This window comes from Desmodus rotundus, chromosome 13, assembly GCF_022682495.2.
Source record: "Desmodus rotundus isolate HL8 chromosome 13, HLdesRot8A.1, whole genome shotgun sequence".
Lineage (NCBI taxonomy): Eukaryota > Metazoa > Chordata > Mammalia > Chiroptera > Phyllostomidae > Desmodus > Desmodus rotundus.
The window spans coordinates 4149182-4172581 of NC_071399.1; the positions used below are offsets into that span (position 1 = coordinate 4149182).

General features: G+C 42.3%; 1 protein-coding gene across 1 annotated transcript in view; it reads left to right on the forward strand.

Moving 5' to 3' along the window:
• The window catches only part of NEIL3 (nei like DNA glycosylase 3), a 37722-nt gene extending 16505 nt beyond the window's left edge, over positions 1-21217 (forward strand). The window contains exons 3-10 of the mRNA XM_024562609.3: positions 6014-6148; positions 6417-6630; positions 8839-8913; positions 10609-10775; positions 11807-11976; positions 13365-13782; positions 19562-19736; positions 20803-21217. Of these exons, the coding sequence (XP_024418377.2) occupies positions 6014-6148; positions 6417-6630; positions 8839-8913; positions 10609-10775; positions 11807-11976; positions 13365-13782; positions 19562-19736; positions 20803-20985 (1537 nt within the window). The 3' untranslated portion in view covers positions 20986-21217. The remainder of the gene's footprint in view (positions 1-6013; positions 6149-6416; positions 6631-8838; positions 8914-10608; positions 10776-11806; positions 11977-13364; positions 13783-19561; positions 19737-20802) is intronic.
• The last annotated feature ends 2183 nt before the right edge of the window (positions 21218-23400 follow it).

Sequence of the window (23400 nt, forward strand, 5' to 3'; positions counted from 1 at the left end):
TCCTGAGACTTTCTTTTTTACTTTTTTCATTTTTTATTATTGTTCAAGTACAGTTGTCTCCATTTCCCCCCCACCCCAGCCATTCCCCACTTCCCACCCTTGATCCTACCCTGCTTTGATTTTGTCCATGTGTCCTTTATACATGTTCCTTGATGGCCCTTCCCCTTTTTCCCCCCATTATCCCTCCCCCTCCTCCCCCTCCTCCCCCTCTGGTTTACTGTCATTTTGTTCTTTATTTCAATGTCTCTGGTTACACTTTGTTTGCTTGTTTGTTTTGTTGATTAGGTTCCACTTACAGGTGAGATCAAATGGTATTTGTCTTTCACCTCCTGGCTTTTTTCACTTGAGCTACTAAGTAGTCCTGAGTGCCTACATTGTTTTGAGTGGAGTTTCTCTCACTTCCACTTAAGGAAGCTGACCATTATCAGAAGGTACAAACTTCCAGCTATAAACTTAAGTGAGTCACAGGGATGTAAATCACAGCATAGTGAGTGTAGTTTCAATAAGGCTGCCTATTTGAGAGTTGCTAAATGGATAGATCATAAAAGTTTTCATCACAAGAAAAACATTTTTGTAACTGTAAGGTCAGGGACGTTAACTAGACTTATTGGGCTTGTTTTGCAATGTATACAATCACTGAATCATTGTGCCATACAACTGAAACTAATGTAATGTTATGTTACACGTTGTACCTCAACAATTGTCAGCAATACCTCAATTTCAAATAAATGATTGAATACATGAAAAAAAGGAAGCTGCATATTAAAGTCATGTCAGGCAGAAAATGAAATACTTCAGTTTTTGAAATGGTAACTTTTTTCTTCTATTTCAGCTACACAGGTTTCTGTGTGTAGCTGGAGAAAATAGAGAAATTTTCACCTCATTCATTTACCTGCTCTCTGTACCTGACAGCTGGCGGGGTCGCAGGTTCTGTCTGCTTATGTGTATCTTTCCATAAAACACATTATTTTATTCTAATTCTCCCCTAGTTTAAAAGTTATTTATGTCAATTGTAAAACATTACGATAGTTCCAAAAAGTGTAAAGGAAAAAATAAATAGCACCAAAAACAGCACTCTTAACAGTTTTTATGAATATCATAGATACAATATAAGTTGTATATAAACCATGAATTCATACATAGCATGGACTATAAAATGATATTGCACAGAGCAATTTTATATAAATGGGAATTTTAATCTACATTTGGCTTTTCTTTACACATAACATGCATTGGTTGGTCAATGTCAAAATATACATGTATGTTATTATATGTGTAAAGGTATAATGTATGGATCTACCATCATTTTTTAAAAAGATGTTTTAATTTATTTTTAGAGAGAGGGGAAGGGAAAGAGAAAGAGAGGAAGAGAAACATCAATGTGTGGTTGCCTCTCATGCGTCCCCCAGCTGGGGACCTGGCCCACAACCCAGGCACATGCCCTGACTGGGAATCAAACCAGTGACCCTTTGCTTTGCAGGCCTGCACTCAACCCACTGAGCCACACCAGCCAGGGCACATCTATCACCATTTTTTAATCAACCACTACTGATTAGCATTTTCCCTTATTTTTCACTCTTAGAAATGACTCTGAAGTTAACATCTTTGCACACATTTTGCTGTTTTCCTGGGATAAATCCCTAGATGCGGATTTGCTGAGTCTTGGTTCCTCGTGCTTTTTGCATCAGTTTTGAAGGCACGTAGAAATCTGTCCTGAATGGAGAGCAAAGCGCCTGCGACTGGTGGCCCAGGAGGGAACGGCTTGTGCATAACCTTTCTCCACGTTGAGTCCGTGTGTTCATTCACGCCACCGCGCCACGCTCTCACAGCCCACGAACATGGTAACACAACACCTCTGTGCAGCAACCTAACCCTGTGGAAGGTAGGGGCCTCATCCTGGCACACTCACCGGGCTTGGGTTCCGCAAGTAGCCATTTAAGTTTTTATTTGGATTGTAAGTTTCCTGTCCCAGTACCACATCTGGGACGTCTTTGGTTCTGGCTCTGTTGACTGCTTTGTGTCCTGGCATTGGGCTTTATGTCTTCACTTTATTTAGTGTGTGTGTGTTGTAGTTTTGTTTTTTTGTTTGTTTGTTTTTGAATCCTAGGTATCACATTTGGAAGAACAAAATATTTAAGCCCAGAAATAGTAATGCACCTTCTAGGAGGTCATGAGGGTGGGGGATTGAGTGAGTCTGACAGCCGTTGAGTTTGATTCAGGTTTTGTTCAGGTGTGCTAGTTGCCTTCAAGGCATCTGTGGTGTCCAAAACTCCAGCTGTTCCTGCTGCTTTGTGGCTGCTTTGTGGCCCGGGCAGGGCCTAGGGAGGCAGGGGCTGGCCTCTGTGTGCGTGAGCTCTGCACGCTCAGCTTTCAGCGCATCCTGTGCGCTGGTGCCACAGGGGAGTTTCCTTCCTGTCGCCCAGTGGGAACAGTGTCTCCTCACATCATTGCAAGGTTCTGTTCAAAGCTGACCCCCCTGCTGCACCCCCAGGGACAGGTGGCTTTTGTTTCTGCTGGTCCTTGGCAGCTGCGCACTTGCCCTGGGCCTGGGGCACAGGGTTTCAGCTCCGCCCTCCCCAGCTCCCCAGCGGCTGACCACTAGTGCTTGTCATTTGGTGCGAGACTTACCGCGCAGTTACTCCTCGGGGAAGGAAAGCTTGGGCTTGTACCTCTCCCTCCACTACAGCGGCGGAAGGCTTTTTAAGGCGTTTGCTTCACTGGAGTGTCTGAGAAGCAGACAGGGTTTTGTGCAGACCGGGCCGACCACCGAAGGTGGCTCCTTCAGGTCCCCTGCAGTGACTGCCACCTTCCTCCTGTGCCGACACCCAGTGGACACCAGGGGAAGCGCTCAGAGTGAGTGCACACGCAACTTGCGTCTGCCTCCAGGAATGCTAAACTGGCCTACCAGCCACACAGCACTTTCAAGTTTGTTGAAAATTTAGCTGTTTTATTTTCATACCCATTTTCATGGTAGCGGGTCTCTTTTCCCCGTGCTCGGCCACAGTGGGACAGTTAGTCGTCTGTCTGTCTGTGCACAGAGGGCTTGTCACTCATTGGAATTTAGCTCCCCTGGCTGCCTGCAAACTCGTGTTTCTGATGGGCTCCAGAACATTTGTGGGTTTGTAAGTAATGTGATTTCTTTGTTCTCCTTGTTAACAGGTTGGAAGCTCTGTTCGCTTTCAGCTCCTGTGCTAAGGAGAAAGCACACCATCTTTCTTCCTCTTCAACGTGGTGCAGACCGTATTTCTTTTATAACCTCTTCTCTGATTCCTAGCATAAACTGCAATCATTATATTCAGCTCTGTTATACCTCGGATACTTTTGACCACCTGGTAATTTTCATAAGCAATCGCCTTATTAGCAGTGTGTAGTTTTCATTAACAGGAATCTGTGACGGGGCCCCTGTTTATGCTGTTCGCGCCGCTGAAGGACGTTCAGATTATTCTGCAGTGGCAGCCTGGGCGCATGTGGCTAAGGGCTCAGGTAGACTCGGGTCTCATTTACTGGCTTGTTTTAGGAAGTTATTTCTAAGTGGAGGGAGTTTCTTTCTATCACCTCGATTTTAGTTTGGACATAATGTTTGTATTATAACTTTGGTTGTAAGTGACAGACACCCAACTCAGACGAGTTCCGTAGTTATTTGTCAGAAGAATTTTGCGTATCCTGTGATCCCTGCAGATAATGCAGCCGGGCTTCAGGGAGACCTGGAGCAGTGGCTGAACGTGGCGGCGGTGAGGACGGCCTTTCCCGACCCTGGTCCTCACGGACACCTGCCGCAGCCTTCCTCTCTGCACACAGGCCTCCTGGGCCTTCCCCGTGTCCACGTTGGGAAACAGCTCCCGTGTTCTATCTCCCAAAACTGCAAAGAAGCGGACCTCTCTGTGTCCTAAATCCGTAAGATCCTCAGAACTCTGGCGAATCCAGCTTGGGTGTGGATGGACCCTGCCTGACTCAGGTGTCCATTCCGGAATCCCCTGTGTCTGTGGGGGGTGGAGGTGGGGGTACAGAATCCACTTCAGGTTGGGGCTAACACTCACCACGGTCAGGCAGAGTCACGTCATGCAGAGGGAATGATCTCTGGGGGCCCACTGGGTGGGGGAGGGGGGAGTAGAGGGAGCTTGAGAGGATCAACAGATAGAAATAAGGTTCTAATAAAATTTTCCTGCCCTGGCCAGGTACCTCAGTCACAGCATCATCCAGATACACCAAGGTTGCGGGTTCGATCTCCCTTCAGGGCACAGACCAGAAGCAACCAGTGAATGCATCAATAAGTGGGACAACAAATCGATGTCTCTCCCCCGCCCACTTTGTCTTCCTCTCTCGCTAAAGTCAGTCAATGAAAAAATTTAAAAAATTCCCACACTAGGTTATTATAAGGAGGGCTATTAAGAAGCAAGTTTAGCTCTTAAATGTGAATGTCACGCGAGCCTCGGTCCTGGGCCATAAATCATCAGGGTGGCAATAGTTCCAACGCCAGAGATGTTCACGGCACCTCAACATTTTTCATGATGCAGATTCTTCCCCATTTACGTTAAAAGGGACTTAACAATAAACACTCAAAATGTGTTGGTTTATTGGGGCCCAGTTATCACAGTTTAGCTATTTAATAAAAAAAAAATGAAAAGTAGTCCTTCTAGGCACAGTTTCCCCTAAATTGACTAGATTTATGTAGAAGACCAAAAGAGGCATACTTCCTGATTCAGGGTTCTTACTGGGACGACTCCTGCATCTGAATTGGGTCTTAACCTTTCCAGGGTTTTTATGTAGGTGTGGTTTCATTATAGAAAGTGATTTAGAATCCCCTTTATGAGCCATGTGGCTGGAAAGATTCTAGAGGCGATGGCTTTTGGGCACGGCAGTTGTACACCTTCCACCGGGGTCGAACCTCCATAAACTAAATCATGGAGTCCTTACGGGCACACATTTCTTCTGTCAAGAGCTATGGGCATGTAAAATGCATTTGTGATTGATAGTAGGGCACACAGAGTTTAAAGCCCACATTTTTAAAGTTAGACTGGTTAACCTTGTACAATACTGTAACACGGCGCTTTGGAATTAGAAGCACCGAGCAGTAACATTTGCTGCCAGAAGAGCCATATTTATTAACTCGACGAAGCTATAAGGAGAAGGATTTGAAAGGCAGAACACAGTATTTCATCTCAAGAATCACTTTTGATCTTCACCAGAGGTCTCATAAAACCATTTTCCCTTTTTTTTTTTAACTGGACATGCTAATCAATCCTATAAAAACTGAAAGGTTATGAATTTTTTATCACCGCATTGTGGCTTTCACGTTAACCGTAAATATTTATAAATTCCCTCTTCCCAATAACATGTAACGGTAGAAGAATTGGTAGACAGGTAGGAAACTAGCAGAATTGAAGACAATATCATTTTGAGTTTTTCTTTTTTTTTTCTTTTTTTTTTTTTTGATGCGTAAGATTTTGCAAAACATTTTATTGTATATCGTAAAGCAGGGGGATGAAAAGACTTTTAAGTGTCTTAAACTGTAAGGTATCGTTTTGGAGTGGGTAAACATTTCCCACCCTTTGTGGCTAGAAATAAGAACTTTGAATGTCAGTGACTGTAGAATTTATAAAAACACAAACTCTAGGCAATTCAGATTTAGCCTCATCTCATCCCAGCTTTTGAACCTGAGAAAAAGCCGAAAGATCCTAGACTGTACTGTGAAGAAAAGATGTTTCATCTGACAAGAAGAATAGAATACGGTCTGTCTTCTTGGGCTTATTTTTGAGGCCTTATTCTTTCTCTAACAATTTGTTTTATTTGTGGATTGAAAAACTGATTGTCACATCTGCTGGTTTTTATAAAGATACAAAGTCGTATCAGAAAAATACATAATGCTAGCTACCGTCATTTGCCCTTTCAAAGTGCCTATCCTGACTAACATTTGTTTGCTTATAACCCAGAAAGTGAAGAGAAGGAACAGAAATTTGATACATGGTTCATGGTATGCTTTCTGCCACTCAAAAAGTGTTTGATTTTGTTTCAGGATTCATTTTGGAATGAAAGGCTCCATCACAATTAATTCACTTGAGTATAAAAATAAAGGTGGAGTTTCTCCTGTGTTGGAAGTCCAGCTCACCCAAGATTTGATTTGTTTCTTTGACTCATCGGTGGAACTCAGGTGAAAAATAAAATAAAATAAAAGTGCTTCAGCTTCAAAAGTGTGAGGGTTGGCTCTACAGTTTTGTTTGGGGTGTCACATGTGGAAAAAAACAAAAAAACACATAGAATTTAAAAAAATTACTTACAATTGATAAAAGCTCATTTTAAAAGAGCCTTCAAATACTAGAGTTCATTGGGTTATATTTCTATCAAAGCTCATTTTCAATGACAGTCTGTGAAGTTTTAACCAGACGTATGATTAATGTGTCTTATATTCCTCCCTATAGAAACACAACAGAAAGCCAACAGAGAGTACGAATGATGGAAGAATTAGATGTATGTTCACCTAAATTTAGCTTCCCCCGAGCCGAAAGGGAGGTTAAGCAGCAGATGGGACGGATGCTCTGCGATGTGTTACTGGATCAGAGAGTCCTGCCAGGGGTGGGCAACATCATCAAAAACGAAGCTCTCTTTGACAGCGGTCTCCACCCAGCGGTGCAAGTAGGTCACACGTATTTTTTAAATGACGTCTGTATTTTTAAATACTTCTGAGGGACCCACATGGAAGACTTAAATCTGTATTGTGGTAACATCCTCCCCAGGCAGGTGTCAGGTCTTTGCTCATGTCAGTCTCTATGAGGCCAGCCCTGCCCACACTGTTTAAAACTGCTCTGCCTCCCCACTCCCGGATCACACTCCCAGTCTTCCATTGCTTGCTTTGCTTTTTATTTTCCCCACACCATTGATCACTTTCAAACCCTGTCTGTTCTTTACGTGTTATATTTACTGTTCAAAAAGCTCTCTCCTCTGCGAGAATGCAGTCTCTTAGGAGGACGGTGTGTCTCCACATATCCAGGCAGGTAGGATGCAGTGTTTTGGTGCAAGATTGGTGTGAAAGAAATATTTGTCGAGTGTATGAATGAACACAGCTCACACCTTTCCTTTTGTATCTGGCATATTAAATGCATACTCAACAGACCCCCCCCCCCCCGACTCCTAGAAAATGCAGATTCGGTGGGATGATGAGAATGGAAGCTGGGTAGCAGGGACTGAGGAATGAGTGCTCAGTGCAAAACTGGAAGCAAAATTTGGAGTACTTGTTAATATGGCTTAGTTTTGAGTGATGGGAAAATGCCAGACTTCTAGAGGAAGACGTTAGGACAAGAACTGGGTTTGTTGTCGTCGTTTTTTTCTTGCTCTTCACTGGAGAGATGTGAAGTTATTTATATGTTGAGAGAAAAGTACTGGTAGGAAGGGAAAAGTTAAAATTGCAGAAAACAGGACAAAGTTGTGAGAAGGTCCCAGAGGTTAGACCTCAAGCCAGGTGGAGGGATACATATATTTTCGTTTCTGGGGCAGATACGTCCATTACGACCTTGATCCAGATCCAAATGGTGTCTGTCTATCACTGAGTCGTATTTTCTACCTGATTCCAAAAACACCTTTCTATTTTGTGTAATTATTTCCTGGACAGTTTCCATGTAATCCAAATCAGTAGGAAATAAGTTTTCAAAGAAACCCATTACTGGTAGTTCTATACCGGGTCCTACTCTATGACACTTTAAACACACGGGTCACGTTTCTGTAATGTGAGAATGTTGAAACAGAATTTGAACAGCAGGCCTTTAAAAATCACCTAGACCTCTACGGAAAATGTTTCTGGGAAAAAAAAAAAAGAACTGAGAGTATTGTTACCTACAGTATTATAATCTATGATAAGCTGATAATTTACTTTTTATCTTTCCATCCATCCAGCTGTTCATCTAGCAAACGATCATTTGCCCATAATGTCCGAGGGCTGAAATATTAATGGCATTTCTGAAGCTTAGCCATTAGCCCCCTAAAATCACATGTATAATTACTGAAAAAGTAGTTGAACATTTCAAGGTGTAAGTGAATATAGTATACAAGATAGAGTAAGAAAAAAATGAATATTAGAAGTGCTTAAGTTTTAAATTAGAGTAAATCATTAAAAGTGTATTTAATACCTCTAGAATGATTTTGAGGATTAGGCAACTTCTGGTTTTACAGTCATTGGTAAATGAGTTCCTATCGCGTAGAGCTGTAGATATCTCCCTACACCCACCGCAGGCGTAAACGTCAGACAGAATTTCTTCGGCAGTTACCTTGAACCCACCTGGCCCAACGTTCCTTAGTTCCGCCAGGAGACGGATGAACAGCCAGCTGCCTCACGGAGACGTTCGGCAGCCAGGCCTGTTTCCGAGCTCTTCCGTGTGTTAACGAGGACTTCGATGTTCCTGCGATGTTCCTGCGTGTGTATAAATTCCTGTCTTTTGAAAGCTTGGTAGTGATCTTGGTGGTCATCTACGCTCGTGCCTATTTTCCCTTCCTTCCTTCTTTCTCTTTTCTATTCTTTTTCTCTAACATTTTTGCAGACCCAGCAAGACTTTTGAAGGCGACTGACGGCCAGTGCTGGGATGTTGCGGATGTGTTGTACAGAAGAGATAGTCAATAAATACTTGAACTTAGAATTAAAATTTATAAATACGAATTTTTTTTAGTTGTAGTACTGTCACCTAAAAATAAAACCACTGTTAATGACACTAAATAGGTATGTGAGAAATGGGGTTCTAGAAGATAGGAATGTATTTTAAATCTATTTACAGTTCTTTTAGAACTGGCAAGGGGTATTGTTTTGCTATAGTGGACAAATTATGAAATTCTCTTCAGTCGTCTTTCTATTTTAAGGTTTGTCAGTTAACAGATGAACAGATCCATCACCTCGTGAAAATGATACGTGATTTCAGCATTCTTTTTTACAGGGTAAGAGCAAATATTTTTCAGTATCATAAAATGTCAGTTTTTTTCCTTTCAATGACACCGAGAAAGTAAAAGCAGTGTATAGCCATCTAGTGGTAAGAGTGTAGAAGTGCAATAATGGAGAGCGCCCAGTTAGGGGCCTGATTTACATCGTGAAATTTAGGTTATGGGTCAGTGCAAACTTGCCTATTACTGCATTAAAGTCCCTTTATGCTAAGTTGGGAGCGGCTCTGTTAGCTTTTGACTTGGCCGAATTTCTTTAAATAGACCTCAGTTCAGATTTCACCACTACATTCTGTGTGGTTGAGATCACTTAGTTAACTTTAAGTTTAGTTTCTTCATCTGTAAAATGAGACAATATTTATTACCACAAAGACTGTTTTGAGAATGAAATAAATACTTGCTAAACTATAAATTTTGCAAGTTATATATGTGCATATATATACACATACATATATATGGATACATAGAGTTCAATAAACACATTTTATCTTTTAAACAAAGTATCAAAATATTTTTCTCTACGACCTATTTTCTGTATTCAAATTTTCATTTTTACTGCATTCAGAAAGGCAGGTATTGTGGAATTCTTCATTAGCTGGCCTCACGTATTAATGAACCCCTCGCTTTACACATCTGCCTTGAGTATCTATGGCTATTTTAGTATTATGTGTGCTCACTTATTCTTCCAAGGAAACGTAATTATAGACAACTACCTATTTTGTTCCCAGATTAAGTTGGGTAATTCAGTACTTTGCTTACATTAATGTAAGCTGTTTGCATGATTTTTAGCTTATATATGCTGAGCCATATTTCTGGGCTTTCCAATTTTCACACTGCTGATGTAAACCCAAAATATTCTTTTGTAGGAGCTTAAATGTATGTGAGCAGAATAAAACTGTGACAGAATATCAAATGTCTTTTGAAACAGAACTTATACCAAAATGGACCATGTGCTTTGCTAGGGTGGCATTTGAATTTTCATCGTCTTTGTTCAGTGAATCTGCAAGATGAAAAACTAAAAATTCTCCTCGATCAGGGCAACAAAGAAGACAATCTTGTTCAGTTTTCTGTTGGTTGTTGAAACAAAGTGCAGCTCCAGTGTTCTAAAAATAATCAGATTTAAAGCTAATCTAGTCTTTTTCTTTTAACTACATAATGATGCCTAATTTAAAAAAAAAAACCTTAAAAGCATGAAAGACATTTTAAATTATAGAACTCATACCCCATGTAGATAAGAAGGTAAAGCTTTTCCAAGAACAATTTTGAATACTAACAAGTACCGTATTTTTCAGACTATAGGACGCACTTCCCCTCAAATTTGGGAGGAAAATGGGGGTGCATCTTATAGTCTGAATGTAGCTTGCCTGGCTGGGGTGGGGGGGCGGTGGAGTGGGGTTTTTTTCCCCCTATTTTCCTCCTCTAAAACCTAGGTGCATCCTATGGTCCGATGCGTCTTATAGTCCAAAAAATATGGTAATAAAATAATGACAATTATTTCACACAAGTCTTATTTGACAAATATTGCTGAGTCTTGTCAATACTGTTTCCTCAGGTGAAAGAAAGGATTCTATGGACATAGCACACAAAGTTTTAAAGAATTATTTTCAGAAGTGACTTTCAAGAATTTATCTTCAGCTCCGTAGCAGCCCTGTTTTATAGATAGCATTACAATATTGTTTATTTGTTTGCTTTTAGTGCCATAAAGCAGGATCTGCCGTTTCTAAACACTTTAAGGTTTACAAGCGTCCCAATTGCGGTTGGTGCTGCTGCAGAATAACTGTGTGCCGCTTAGGGGACAATCACAGAATGACGTACTTCTGTCCTCGCTGTCAGAAAGAAGATCCACGACAAGTTGACATGTGGTGAGATGTGTGATTTTTCAGGTATACTGGTTGCCCCAACTCGCTAACTCAATGGCCACTCATAAGAAAACATAACTGAATACCCATCAAGCTATTAAGAAGAAGACATAGCTGAAGTGCTTGAGCCCTTGGAAGGAAATAGTAAAAGCCTTCATCAAAGAACCAGAAGGAGCCAAAGGTCATTTTTGGGCTACTTCTGAGTTCAGGAGACGATCTCTAGCTCAGATGGTAGTACCCAGCCTTTGGCTTTAATCGTGTTTGTAGAGTGATTGCAAGGAGGTGTAGGTATGTCGATAACTGGGGACGCGTGCCCGGAGACCTGGGGCTATGCATTGAACAGTAGGATCACGCGGAGCCTCACCAAGGACGGCAGTGTCTGTTACAGGGAAAACTCGGGTCAGAAGTCCAGGTAGAGACGCATGATTTACATTGGCGGCCAAAAGTCAGGGCTGCTTTTGCTGTTTCCTTCCTAATCTGCTTGTTAGATATTCAACATAAAACAGTTTTCCCTGATGATTAATAACAGGAGCACAGGTATGCTGGCCACCATTATGGAACTGACATGGTGCTTTGTAGGTACTGTCGAGAAATTCTAGAGGTACGTGATGGAAACATAAATCCTTGCTCGTGTTACTCTCCATGCTCGAATTTCCACGTGCCTCCTTCTCTCCCCTGATTTGGCTGAATGAAGATATTGCAGCTTTGCTTTGGGAAGAGTACCACTTAGTTAAAACGTTATTTGAGACATGCTTCCTAGTGATGAGGTCTGATATTTTAAGTTGGTTTAAAAACATAACACAACCACAACTTTTTGAAGAAAGTCTTTGATTTGGCATTTCTGCCTTTCATGGCCATCAGCAGGGCCCAAGTGAAAACATTTTGCTGAGATAGTTTGAACTTGTGTGCAAGAACAAACATGTAGCATTTGGCTTTATGCACAGGGTTCTGCAGTAGTTTCTAAAACACCAAGAATGAGCAAGAACAGGGCCATTGCCACAGCGGTAATGGTTCGCTGTAAACATTCTCTACAGCCAGCTGCCGACTAGAAGCACTGCAGTCGGCCGGACGTCCAGCAGATGGGACCATCTTGTGGACCACATGGCTGGGAGTTGTGAGGAGTACTGGACGTGTGTGGCCTGCACGCTCGTCAACAAGCCTACTTCCAAGGCATGCGACGCTTGCCTGACTGCCAGGCCTCCCGGTAAGACTGAGTCTGGGCTTGGGACTCATTCCTTTTCAAAGAGGTTTGATTCTACCAAGTCAGGTATATTCCTTGTTCCATCTTGATACCTCCTAACTAAGGGAAATGCTTTCTTTCTGAAAGATTTACTGGAATTGCCAGCTTCTGCGTGGAAACCATGCTAATATTCTGTTGAGAGGGAGGAAAACATGCTTGAGCTAAAGAAGTATGTGCCTCTTGTATCTCAAAAACCTGACATGATCACATCTGTTCTCTACTGTTGCTGATGAATTATTCAATAAAGCTTTGCTTTATGCAGATTTCAGCAACTTTTGGGTTTGTTATTCAGCCCAAGTGTTTCATAAATTGAAAGGGAGGATTTCTGTAAGAATATCTCTGCAGGTGGAATAGAAAAAGGCGGAATTTTTCCCTCTTCTTTATCCTTCCCACCCCTTGTTATTAAAATCTTTACTCAGACAATTGTACTGATTTCATTGAAATCCTTCAAAATAACTCTTTGTAGCTCACAATTGCATGTGTTCAGAGAGAGTAAAACCTTCCAGGAGACCTGCAATTAAGAACCATCTTGTTGATGTGGCGTCTATTGTGTTCTCAGAGTGTTATTTCTTTCTCCAATTAGAGATGAGAAAGTTCCTTCTTGACTTCTGGACCCCCGCATTGTGTTAGCTGTCGTATTGTGTTTCGTCCTGCGGGCCAGAAAGGGACCGAGCGGAGGGGACTGCATCTCCCGTTTCTGTCTCTCCCTCTTCCTTGTCCTTCGACAGAGAGACCTCAGAAAACCACACTCTTAGGTTTCCACGTTTACTTCAACATCCTGAAATGCCTTTTCACCTCCTGCTATTTTCTTGTTTTGTTTTTCTGAGTAGGATAGATGTCTCTCTTAACTATAATCTAGGTCATACTATACTACAGATTCTAAAATCCTGGAATGCTTCATGGAAACATTTCGAATAAATGTGAAGTCTTTGGAATTCATCTTTGCTTGTGTTTTGTAAGCCTTTCTCTTTGGTCACTCACAGAAATGTTCCTGACCTCTGCCCGCTGGTCTAAAGCTTTTAGTGAAAGCACCTCCGGGTTGCTGTTATAACACTGTGCCCGATAGTAACAGAAGGGAGAGCTGGACAACCTTTAAATGCTCAAAGAGAATACAAAGCCAGTAAAATCTCTCTTAAACCCAACTCGGAGTCCAAGTTGTTGCAAATGTTGTGCTTCATGCTTCCTTGCCTAACCAGAAGATTAATTATGAACTGCTCAAGCTAACTTTGTGTTATTAGTTCTACCTATTAGTTCACTATAATGAGGGAACTAAATATTTGAATCAAATAAAAAGATGTCTCACATAGTCAGTATTATGTTTATACTACAGAATGACTTCTCTCTCCTTCCAGATACAATGCTCAAGAAGGAAGAAAATTCCGCCTTTAACAACTTAGTGAAGTACCCCTGTAATAGCTTTGGCAAACCCAGTACCGAAGTGAAGATCAACAGGAAAACTGCATTTGGAACTACAACCCTCGTCTTGACTGATTTCAGCAATAAATGTAGCCCTTTGGAAAGAAGAAAATGCCAACACCAGGTACTAGATGGGGAATTTCGAAACTCGGCTCCCACTAACGTTTGTTTCGGTGGCACACTGCCCCCTTCCGAGGAGAGAGCCCACAACCCAGCTCGACGACCTAACGCAGGAATTGCGCCCTCCACCGTCTGCTCTGGGTCTCAATTATCTAGTCCAGCCTGTAAAAAACTGAGAACAACCCACCGCTCGTCGCCGAGCCTCAAAAGTCACAGCCCCCGACTTTCCACCAGGTATGACGCTTGTCACCTTGGTCTTTAGGTATTTGTGTGAAGTTTCAGGAAGGCAGAAAAGCCCTCCCTGGCTAAGGAAGCTGAGTTGGTGGTGGTCACAGGGGCAAACCCTGAGAGACGATTACAGTCCTGTGCTTCTAGCTTCTCCAGCTTGTAACGTAAGAGGGGGCGGAAATGGAAAAACTTGTTCTTTCCGGGCTGTAACCATACACATGCTCGACACAGGGTATTCAGACAGGATAAAGAAAAGTGTTCAAATCGCCCGTAGTCTTACCGGTTATCAATCACCACTGTTACCATTTTCTTTCTTTCTTTCTTTTTAATCTCCTTCCAATGAAAGATGGTTTTTCTAAAAGGGACACTACCATTTACAACAGTTTAGCAAGTGTCTTCTATTCTAAAGAGAGGGATCTGAGGTTCTTTTAGTGACATTCCTGCTAAAGAAAGTGACTGCATCTCAAATAGCCATCAGGGATGGTGTGGGGTTTTTTTTGTTTCAACCAAAAAGGCACAAGGAGCACGGGTATCTGAAAGTAGAGAGTTGTCCTGCCCTTTAGTAAATACTGCCCAAGCAGATGTGGGTCATGAGACTACCAGCTCATCTAGAAGAGCCCAGTTGCTGTCCTCAGGATACAGAACACTTAATGACAATGGCGTCTCTCACTCTGGGATGATGAGTGGCACCTGCCTACACTGCCAGTCTACACTCCTTCCCTGTCTGCACTGCTTCCCGCCTTGTTTAGTCCTTGATTTGGGCCCCCCAGCTGTCCGAGCCTGCAGGTAGCCTCCTCCAGAGAGACACCTCTCCACAACTTTCTGTTCCAAGCTGTTGGTAGAGGGCTTCTTACTTCAGAAAGAGGATGCTGTGTATTCAGCATTTTTAGGGGAAGTGCAGTGAAGGTGAAGAGTCCTCTCCCTGCGTGTCCTGGCCTGCCCATAGGGAGCGAGCAGGGAGAGTTAGCGGGTGGGATCTGAAGTTATCTCGGGGGCATGCTGGTTGCTGGCGTCTCTGATGAGCTCTGCCTGGGTTGATGCCCAGGGCCTTGCTTTGGGCAGCGGGCGAAGGGACCACCAGGTGTACACTCCTAGAACAGTCTCCGAGATTCCCTCGAGCCTAACAGATTTCTGAGTTTTGGTCAATGGATGCTTTTAGGTCAAGTTTCTCCTCCCAACTCTAAATTCACTATCAGTTAATCCTGAGGGTTTATCCTTGACTGGTTTTTAATTTTTTTTGTTTATAATCATTTATAATAACTGGTTTAACTTTTGTCCATAATACTCTCAAATGATGGACATTTCAGTTAAAGCAAGGGGACCAAACTTTGACTGAATCAGTCAGGGCGCCACCTTCTCCCTCCGACCCGAATTAACGTCTCACGAGGAAAGTTCGTGAAGGAGCTGGTGACGTGTGTCTGAGCCGGGAGCAATCCTATAAGAATCATTTCTGAACAGCCTTTTCTGTGCGGTGGCTTCAGTGGAAAGCAGTAGATGTAATCATTTAAAAATATTGCAGCATTTGCTGTGCCCAGATGAAATATCTTGGCATATTTTTATTTCTTTAGTGCTTTGTAGAAAAATCTCACACAATTTAACTAATGAAATGGGGATTTAAAAAATAAAAAACATTAATGTGACCTTAAATTTAAACGATTTCTTCACGAGCCATTAGTAACAGGGTCACGTGATGAGTCACAGCAAAAGCATGGCTTAGAATGCGGCAGCCCCTGCGCGTGGGGGTTGCGGGAAGCCCAGGACTGAGCCTCTAAAATCGGGCAAGATCAACCAGCCAAATAAACGTCCAGTGATGAAATACACTTACCCAGCAGCCCTTCCGCACCGAGATACTTCACCAGGAGTAAATTGCAAATTACTGTCATTTATTTCATTTTTCTCCTTGTCTGGCAGCTCCAGTGCTCATCTTGTGGACAAGATGCCCAGCAGAGGCTCACGACATAATATGATTAGAGCAGGTGGTCCACTCAGAGAATTGATCGCCAGCTTAGTCTTTCTTTAATAATTACAGGGCAATTAATTTGCCTTTAGTACTTTTAATTACTGATCTCATCAGCACATAGCGATGAGGCATATTTTCGGATTGATCTTTGGATATGCTTGAATTTTATCCACCTACTGGATTATACACTAGATGCTTGAACCCATTTTTAAGCAGCAAAGAATAACTGCTAGGTACAGTTTTAAGTCTTTGTTCCTCTTATTATAAATACAGAGCAAAACACAGAAATGCGTTCTTCAAAGGACACAGGGGTTTTAGGTGAAACTTTTTCCCGGGCCAGTCCTAAGGCTCACGTAGATTCATGAAACAGAATCACCCACTTTTCTCGCATCTGCTGCCATCAGGGTTGGTTGCCCACGTTCTACCTCTACTCACCAGTGACGCGCTGACACTATACCTGTTCTGGGTCACCTTTGAGAATTTTCAGTCCCCAACGATTTCAGAGCCGCCTGGTTCCATCCAGGATGAGTCATTTAACCTCTGGTTGGTTGTTTTATTTCTTGTAACACCACTGAACCACAAAATCTACAACCAATGAGACTGATTCATTAAAAAAAATTTGGATGATGTAAAATCAGCTAAACCATGATAAAATCAGCTAAGCCATAATAATTTGTTGTGAAAAAAATAATATCTGTTTTAAAGTTACAAACCTGGAATTGATAATGTCCTTCTTCCTAAATGATAGTTTTGATCTGTTCTCTGTTGAATGTTGCTTGTTTATTTATTAATCAACAAGTAGTTATTGAGAATGTCTTATATATCAAGCATTGCTCTGGTTCTTTTTTTAAAATTTTTTAAATATTGTATTTATTTATTTTTAGACAGGGGAAGGAAGGGAGAAAGAGGGAGAGAAACATCAATGTGTGGTTGCCTCTTGTGTGCCCCCTACTGGGACCTGGCCTGCAACCCAGGCATGTGCCCTGACTGGGAATCAAACCTGTGACCCTTTGGTTTGCAGGTCGGTGCTCAGTCCACTGAGCCACACTTTCCAGGACAGCTGGGGGTTCTATCAACCTCTAGCCAAGCAAATGACAGTAGCCACGCTGATTCCAGCCCATCACCTGTTCCTGTAAGTAAAGTTTTATTGGAACAAACCCCATTCCCCTTGGCTGCCTTGTTTTCTGTGGCTGCAACGCCACAAGCCATGGGACCCACCAGCGTAAAGTACATGTTATCTGAAAAGATGGGACCCCCTGGGCTATTATATTAATAGACCATTTATAATCCTCCTCATCAAAATAAGAGTTTACCCAAGTAAATGTTCTGCTACAGTTCGGAAATTTTTTAAATAATGATTGAAACATAAAGGAGGGACCAAGATGTCCTCCTTTAATCGGAACATTCAACTATCTTTTTTAATGTTTCCTATCATAACGTGAAGGTTAGCTGTGCGCATTGGGAGCCCATGTGATCACAGGTGGCATCGGTGTTCGTTACATTAACTCAATTCAGTGCACCTAATGTGACGGCAAATTACCTGGAGTCTTGTTACCATGGGGATTCTGTGTCCGCCAGGGCTCCGGGGAGCGGGCTGACGATTCTGTAGGTCTGAGGCCTTCCTCCTGATCCTGGTGCTTCCGGTCCGTGGACCATACTCTGAAACAAGGATCAGACAGCATGCGGCTGGTTTTTTCTCCTTAACTTAATGCCGAGGAAGAAACGGAGTGGAACACAGAGGTGACAAACCCAGAGGCGACAGGGGCCTTTCTTTTCCACCTTCAGCCTTCCTTCCACCTGCCGGGACCCTGGAGGGCTCTGGGTTGGAGCAGATGGATTAGCAAATGTGTCACAAATTGTTATCTCGGACAGCCACCGTCAAAAGATCACATAAAATTATTTTTCCACGTGCCCTTTTTCTTTTTAAATGAGAGCATCATTTCATTCCTTTCTATTAGTATTTTAACCTCTTTTTTTCCTCAAAGAAAAATTTAAAAACTCTGTTGATGACCCACTGGCTCCAATTTTGAAATCTCTTGACTTCTCTATGACCATCCAGATATTTAGCTTCTCTTGAAGTTCAAGTTTGAACATCTATCTTCAGGGGGCTTGGGGTGGTGCCGTGGAGGGGGTGGTGCAGAAGAAGAGTGTGTTGCCCCTCAGCTCCCCTCTTTCTGGCTGGCACTACTCGGGATTCTAAAATATAAGCCACTATTCCCCACCCTGGAAAAACTTACCAACAAGCTAGTTGTGGCAAAATATCCCGGTCCTGATTTCCTCAGCGATGCTCCTGGCCCAGACGGCTTCAGAAAGGCCCCTCAGAACCTGGGAGTCCGTCCCAGACGTGAGAATGTGTGAACCTGCTTAAAGCAGTGTAGTTAAGCATCTGCTTTATAAATGAGGTTAAACCCATTTCATCCCAAATGAAAGATCGCTCGCATGTCAATGACATCTCAACAAAACGGGGGGAAGGGGAAGGTCTCTGAACATTTTCATGGCATTCGGTGCCTTGAGGCGCCATGAGAGGGCAACTATATGGAGATGATATTTGAAGTCTTCTCTGAGTTCACTGGCTCCACTCACAGTTGGTCAGCTTTCGGATGGTGCAAAAGAGACACGCGTGATAAATTCCATGAGAGAGTCGACACTGTTATACCACAGGCTTTGCGTCAGATGATTTCGGCCAGCTGTCGGGAATGCATTTTGAGCCCATTTGGTGGGCTGTGCTAAGCTGTTGTGTTCAGTGGGAGAGGCGTGTTCAGTGCATTTTCTACTTAGAATCTTTTGAATTATGACGGGTTCATCACAAGTCGAGGAGCATCTAGTTTAAGAATCAAAGAAAGGGGAACTAACTACTTTTGATTTAGAAGTATTTTTTAAAAATTAGAATGCTATTTTGTTCCTTAGAAATTAATTTAAAACATGAGAAAGGATGAATCTTTTTATCATTAAAAAGTTACAAAGTAGGGATATTAAGAAGGACTGCTGATTTTAATTAATGTGAGCACTTTCTGTCTTCAACTAGTTTATTAAAAAGACTCTTATAAGGGCATTATTAAAAATAGGCAACCTATTTTAAAAGGTTAAAAATAATCATGGAGCTTCTTTTCAAAGAGCAAGTTCGCTCGCACAGCTGCAGGGCAGAGGCCTCGGCCTCGGCCTTCTGTGCAGAAGAACCTGCAGCTGCTCTTGATTGGGGGGGGGGGGGGTTAGGAAGCTTCCTGATTTGCTTCATGTCGTACTCAGTTGTGCTCCAGCAGGCGCCTGCTCCTTGCCACAACAGGACTGCAACTATTATAGTTGCCTGATCAAAGGAAAGCATACACAATTGTTTGCAGAGTGGAGAGTAGAAAGAGTGACTTCTCTGGCCTTGTCAGAGCCATTGCTGAGGGTTTGTCAACAATGAGAAAACGGAGAAGACTGTGAGTCTAGTTACTTTGTGGGTGGAAGGGGGCAGCTGTCCTTGAGAATATTTTAGAGGAAATAAAAGTGATGCCACTGATTTTGGGTAAGAGAAGAACCAGTGATCACAAAGGAAAGCTTACAAAGTTGGACGTATTGCATGCATAATTCAGCTGTGTTTTCATGTTTGACAAATTTAAATGACATCCCTTAGGTCTACAGATTGCTTTAGAAGTAAATTAGTCTTACCTGGGAAAACCAAGAATTAAGACCTAGCAGTTTGTGTAGTTACCTAGACTTGACCGAGGTCTGCTTTTTGATACAGTTTCATTGTACGGGCAGGATTCTAGCACAGGGTGAGGAGCAGTGCGCCATCCCCTTAGCACTGCTATGCTGCAGTTGTTTTGTAACCTGTTGTTACAGTGAACTTCAGATTAGCAGGACAGATGATGCTTGTGCGTCAGCAGCTCACATCCCTCGCTGCGGTCAACACCACCGCCCCTGCGTCCTCCGCGTGGTGAGGAAGGATGGCGAGAACAAGGGCAGACGCTTCTATGCATGTCCTCTGCCTAGAGAAGCCCAGTGTGGATTTTTTGAAGTAAGTGTAAGATTTATCAAGCTTGCTCCAATGTAATTGAATACTTAGGTTACTAAAATGTAAAAAGTAAAAATCCTTTTCCCCCTTTACCTTTAAACTTTAAATAGCCATTCAATCTATAAAGCCTGAATGTTGAATTAAGTTAAAATTCAAGGAGGTTTATCAAAAGAATTAATCAAATAGAGGCTATTGTATCAGGAGAGTGTCTCATATTTGTAACCGGAGTATAGAAGTGTAGCCCTTGGTTTACAAAGTTAGAAAGTTACTGAGTACACTTTCCAGGTGGCTAAATAATTGAAGAGAGGGATTTGCTCTTCCTCAGCTCTGGGTGTGACTCTCGTGAGTATAGATACATGTTTCTCAACTGCTTCATTGGGTGCGTAACCAAAAAGAAGGAAATATGGATCTGATTCGGTGCTGGAGCAAAGTTTTCTGGTTGGCCTTATCAAGAGGGAAAATACTTCTTCAACGTGATGTCTTCCTAGGGAGAATTTGATAGTGATTTCAGACCTTAACCCCTGCACAAGATGGACTCCATCCTACTACACAAACCGCCTTCTCAGGACGCTTTTGTAGATGCAATGGAGAAAATATTATTAGCAATATTAATAATATCTCAGCCTGCTTTATAGCCGTCTTGAGGCCAAAATTAGTAAGAGTAATACAATAGGATCTAAATTAGTTTGAGTGATTCTGCATTGCGTTCATGCTTTTCATAAGAGTCTAAGGAAGTTTAGTATTAGAATCATGAGAATTCTTCTATATGGGTGGTTTTAACTAAAACAGATCTATAGCAGGAACATTCGTGTTTGCTTTACAATGAGACAAAGGGATGCTCAGAATTATGGGAATTTTCTGTGTGATACCAGCCAAATTGTAAGAGATGCTTCTTGTAGGATCTAAGCTCTTTTAAAGTGCAACAGCTAATGACTTGTACCAGTTTTACGATGTCAGATTAATAGTAACGGCAGTGAAGACAATGCGGCACCAACCAGAGGTACCCAGGCTCAGCCCCCTCTGTTCCCACCTCCACCCAAACTCTCGACCTTTCTGTTTGTCCCCTCAGTGGGCAGACCTGACCTTCCCGTTCTGCAAACACGGCAAGCGCTCCATCCTGAGGACAGTGTTGAAGATCGGGCCTAATAACGGGAAGAATTTTTTTGCGTGTCCTCTGGGTAAGGAAAACCAGTGCAATTTTTTCCAGTGGGCAGAAAATGGACCAGGAATGAACATTTCTCCAGGATGCTAGTATTTTCCCCTCCTGTGGAATGAAACTACATGTTTAGTCCCCTTTTGTTTAATAGAAAGGTTGTAGAATATCTGTGTCGCTTTGTCAAGTTATTGCAACGTTGAAAAACTTTTTTTTAATGTATGCCATCTTTCCATTCTGTGGCTATGTGGTTTTTTTTTTAACCTTGATGAATGTTATTTGAGTTTCATCAAATGTGTAGTATATTACATTTAGTATGTATGTTTACTGTATTAATGACAATAAAATATTTTTAGTATGTGCTTGGTCTCTTGTAACTTCTTTGGGGAAGAAATTATTTCTTTTAGGAGAGGATTATGCAGTACAATAAAATAATAAAGCTATTCTGTTTGAAATGATTAATTTTCTCAGGAATCGCCACTACTCATAATATGCGATTAAAGGTATTTTTTGTTTTCTTAAATAAATTTAAGAAGTAAGATCTCCTTAATGGAAAAGAATATATTTTTTATTCAACAAACATCAGGTACCTGTTACATGCTGGAGATATGCTAACACTTGTATTATTTCAAATGCATTTTTGTGGAAATCTATGGTGACTCAGAATATAAAAGTAACATTTAAGAATAGAAATTAGGAGTGGGTGGGGTGGGAGAAGTGTGGTGGGAAAATGGAGACAACTGTATTCAAATATTAATAAAAAATGATAAACAGGAATTGTCAGTATATTTTTAGAAGAGAAGTCGATTTAAATTTTTCTGATCTTGATTTTAATATCTGTTAATGTTTAAAAATAAGTAAATTTCAAAGGCCCGATAATGTGCTATATTTTATTTCTAGTTTTAACTTCTTTTTTTTTCTTTCAAATTTAGTTCAGGTAACTATATGATTATTTTGCAAATGAAAAGAAGAACCTCCATCTTAAGGTATTTCTGTATATTTGTGGAAAATTCTGTTCAAAGTGGTTCAATGTATTAGGAACAGAGGGAGGGAGGGAGGAAGGAAGGAAGGAAAAAAAGAGAAAGAAAGTACAAACGGCATGGAAGGTGGCTGGGATCCCTTTCCAGTCTGTCACTGAGCAGTCCGTGCAAAGCTCTAGAAATTCGCAGCAGGTGAGGTGACCAGCCAGGCCAGTGCCTGTTCCTAGTCATACTTGTGCTTGAACTCCAGCCTGGAGAGACAGAACCAGCCCGAGATCAGTGATCTCAACCCAAAGAGCTCAACAGGGCCGACCCTGAGGGCAGACCAGGAACCAGCAGGGACTGTTGATGACCTCAGTGACATGGTGTGACACTCACCATGTGATTTCAGAAGGAAACTGAAAATTAATTGTGACAAGGAGGGGGAAGGGCCATTGCCAGCCAGGATGCCGTAAATGCCAGTCTCCAAAAATAAGCAAAGTAGTTACAAGGAAATAATAGGCAAATGAACCAATCAGCTTCAGTAGGACAAACCTAGATGCTTATCTAGGAAGAAATGCACTCGATTTATGGGAAGAAAATTGTACTGAGAAGCCTCAAAGAACCAGATAGGTAGACAAAATAGGATCTTGTTTAGAAAGGAGTGTTTTGTTTGTTTGTTTGTTTATTGATTTGTTGTTCTACTTATTTATGCATTCATTGGTTGCTTCTTGTTTGTGCCCTGACTGGGAATCAAACCCGCAACCTTGAGGACACTAACCAGCTGAGTCACTCATCCAGGGCAAGGATGGGCGTTTTAAGAATAGCATTCTTCTAAACTTAATTTTGAGTTTTAACAAAATGTAACATCAAAATCACAAGGAGGTTCTGCTTCCCCTGTAGAGGAAGCTCCAGCTGAACCCCACGCTAGATTCTGGACAAAATCAACACTGGAGAGTGAGGAAAAGCAGGCCAGTTCTGGAGAGTTGTGAGATTTGGGAAAAGGGAGCAGCCGGCAGTGATTTCCCATCTTTTGTACTTTTTATCCTGAGGGTAGCTGGAAGCCAGTATCAGCTGGCTGGCCGAACCCATGGCAGAAAAACCTGCCGTCTTTCGGGCCTGAAGAGCCAGCAGGCAGTTTGGACAACCGGGGCCACCAGCACGAGGGAAATCTCAAGAGGCATTCGGAGAGGGGAGCCCTGAGTTCTGCGTGTCAGCCCTGCCTGCGTCCTCGACTCACCCTTGAGCCACACGCATGTGGGTGGGGCAGACAAAACAGAGAGCGAGGACAGATAAAAGAACTGGACCCAGATTCCATCTGCCGCCCAAGGCAATTCGCAGTTTGAATCCAACCAAAGCAATTGCCTGCGGAGACACAATCATCCACAGTCTCTGTAGAGGAATGTACCAAATCCAGTCTCCACCGCTGCCCTTCGCAGTGCTCAGAGGTCACTCTGAATTATGCAACACGAGGACCAAAATAGTAGGCCCCAGTTCCGGAGAAGAGACCAACAGCCGGCTGACCCAAGGTGACAGAGATGCTGGCGTTAGCAAG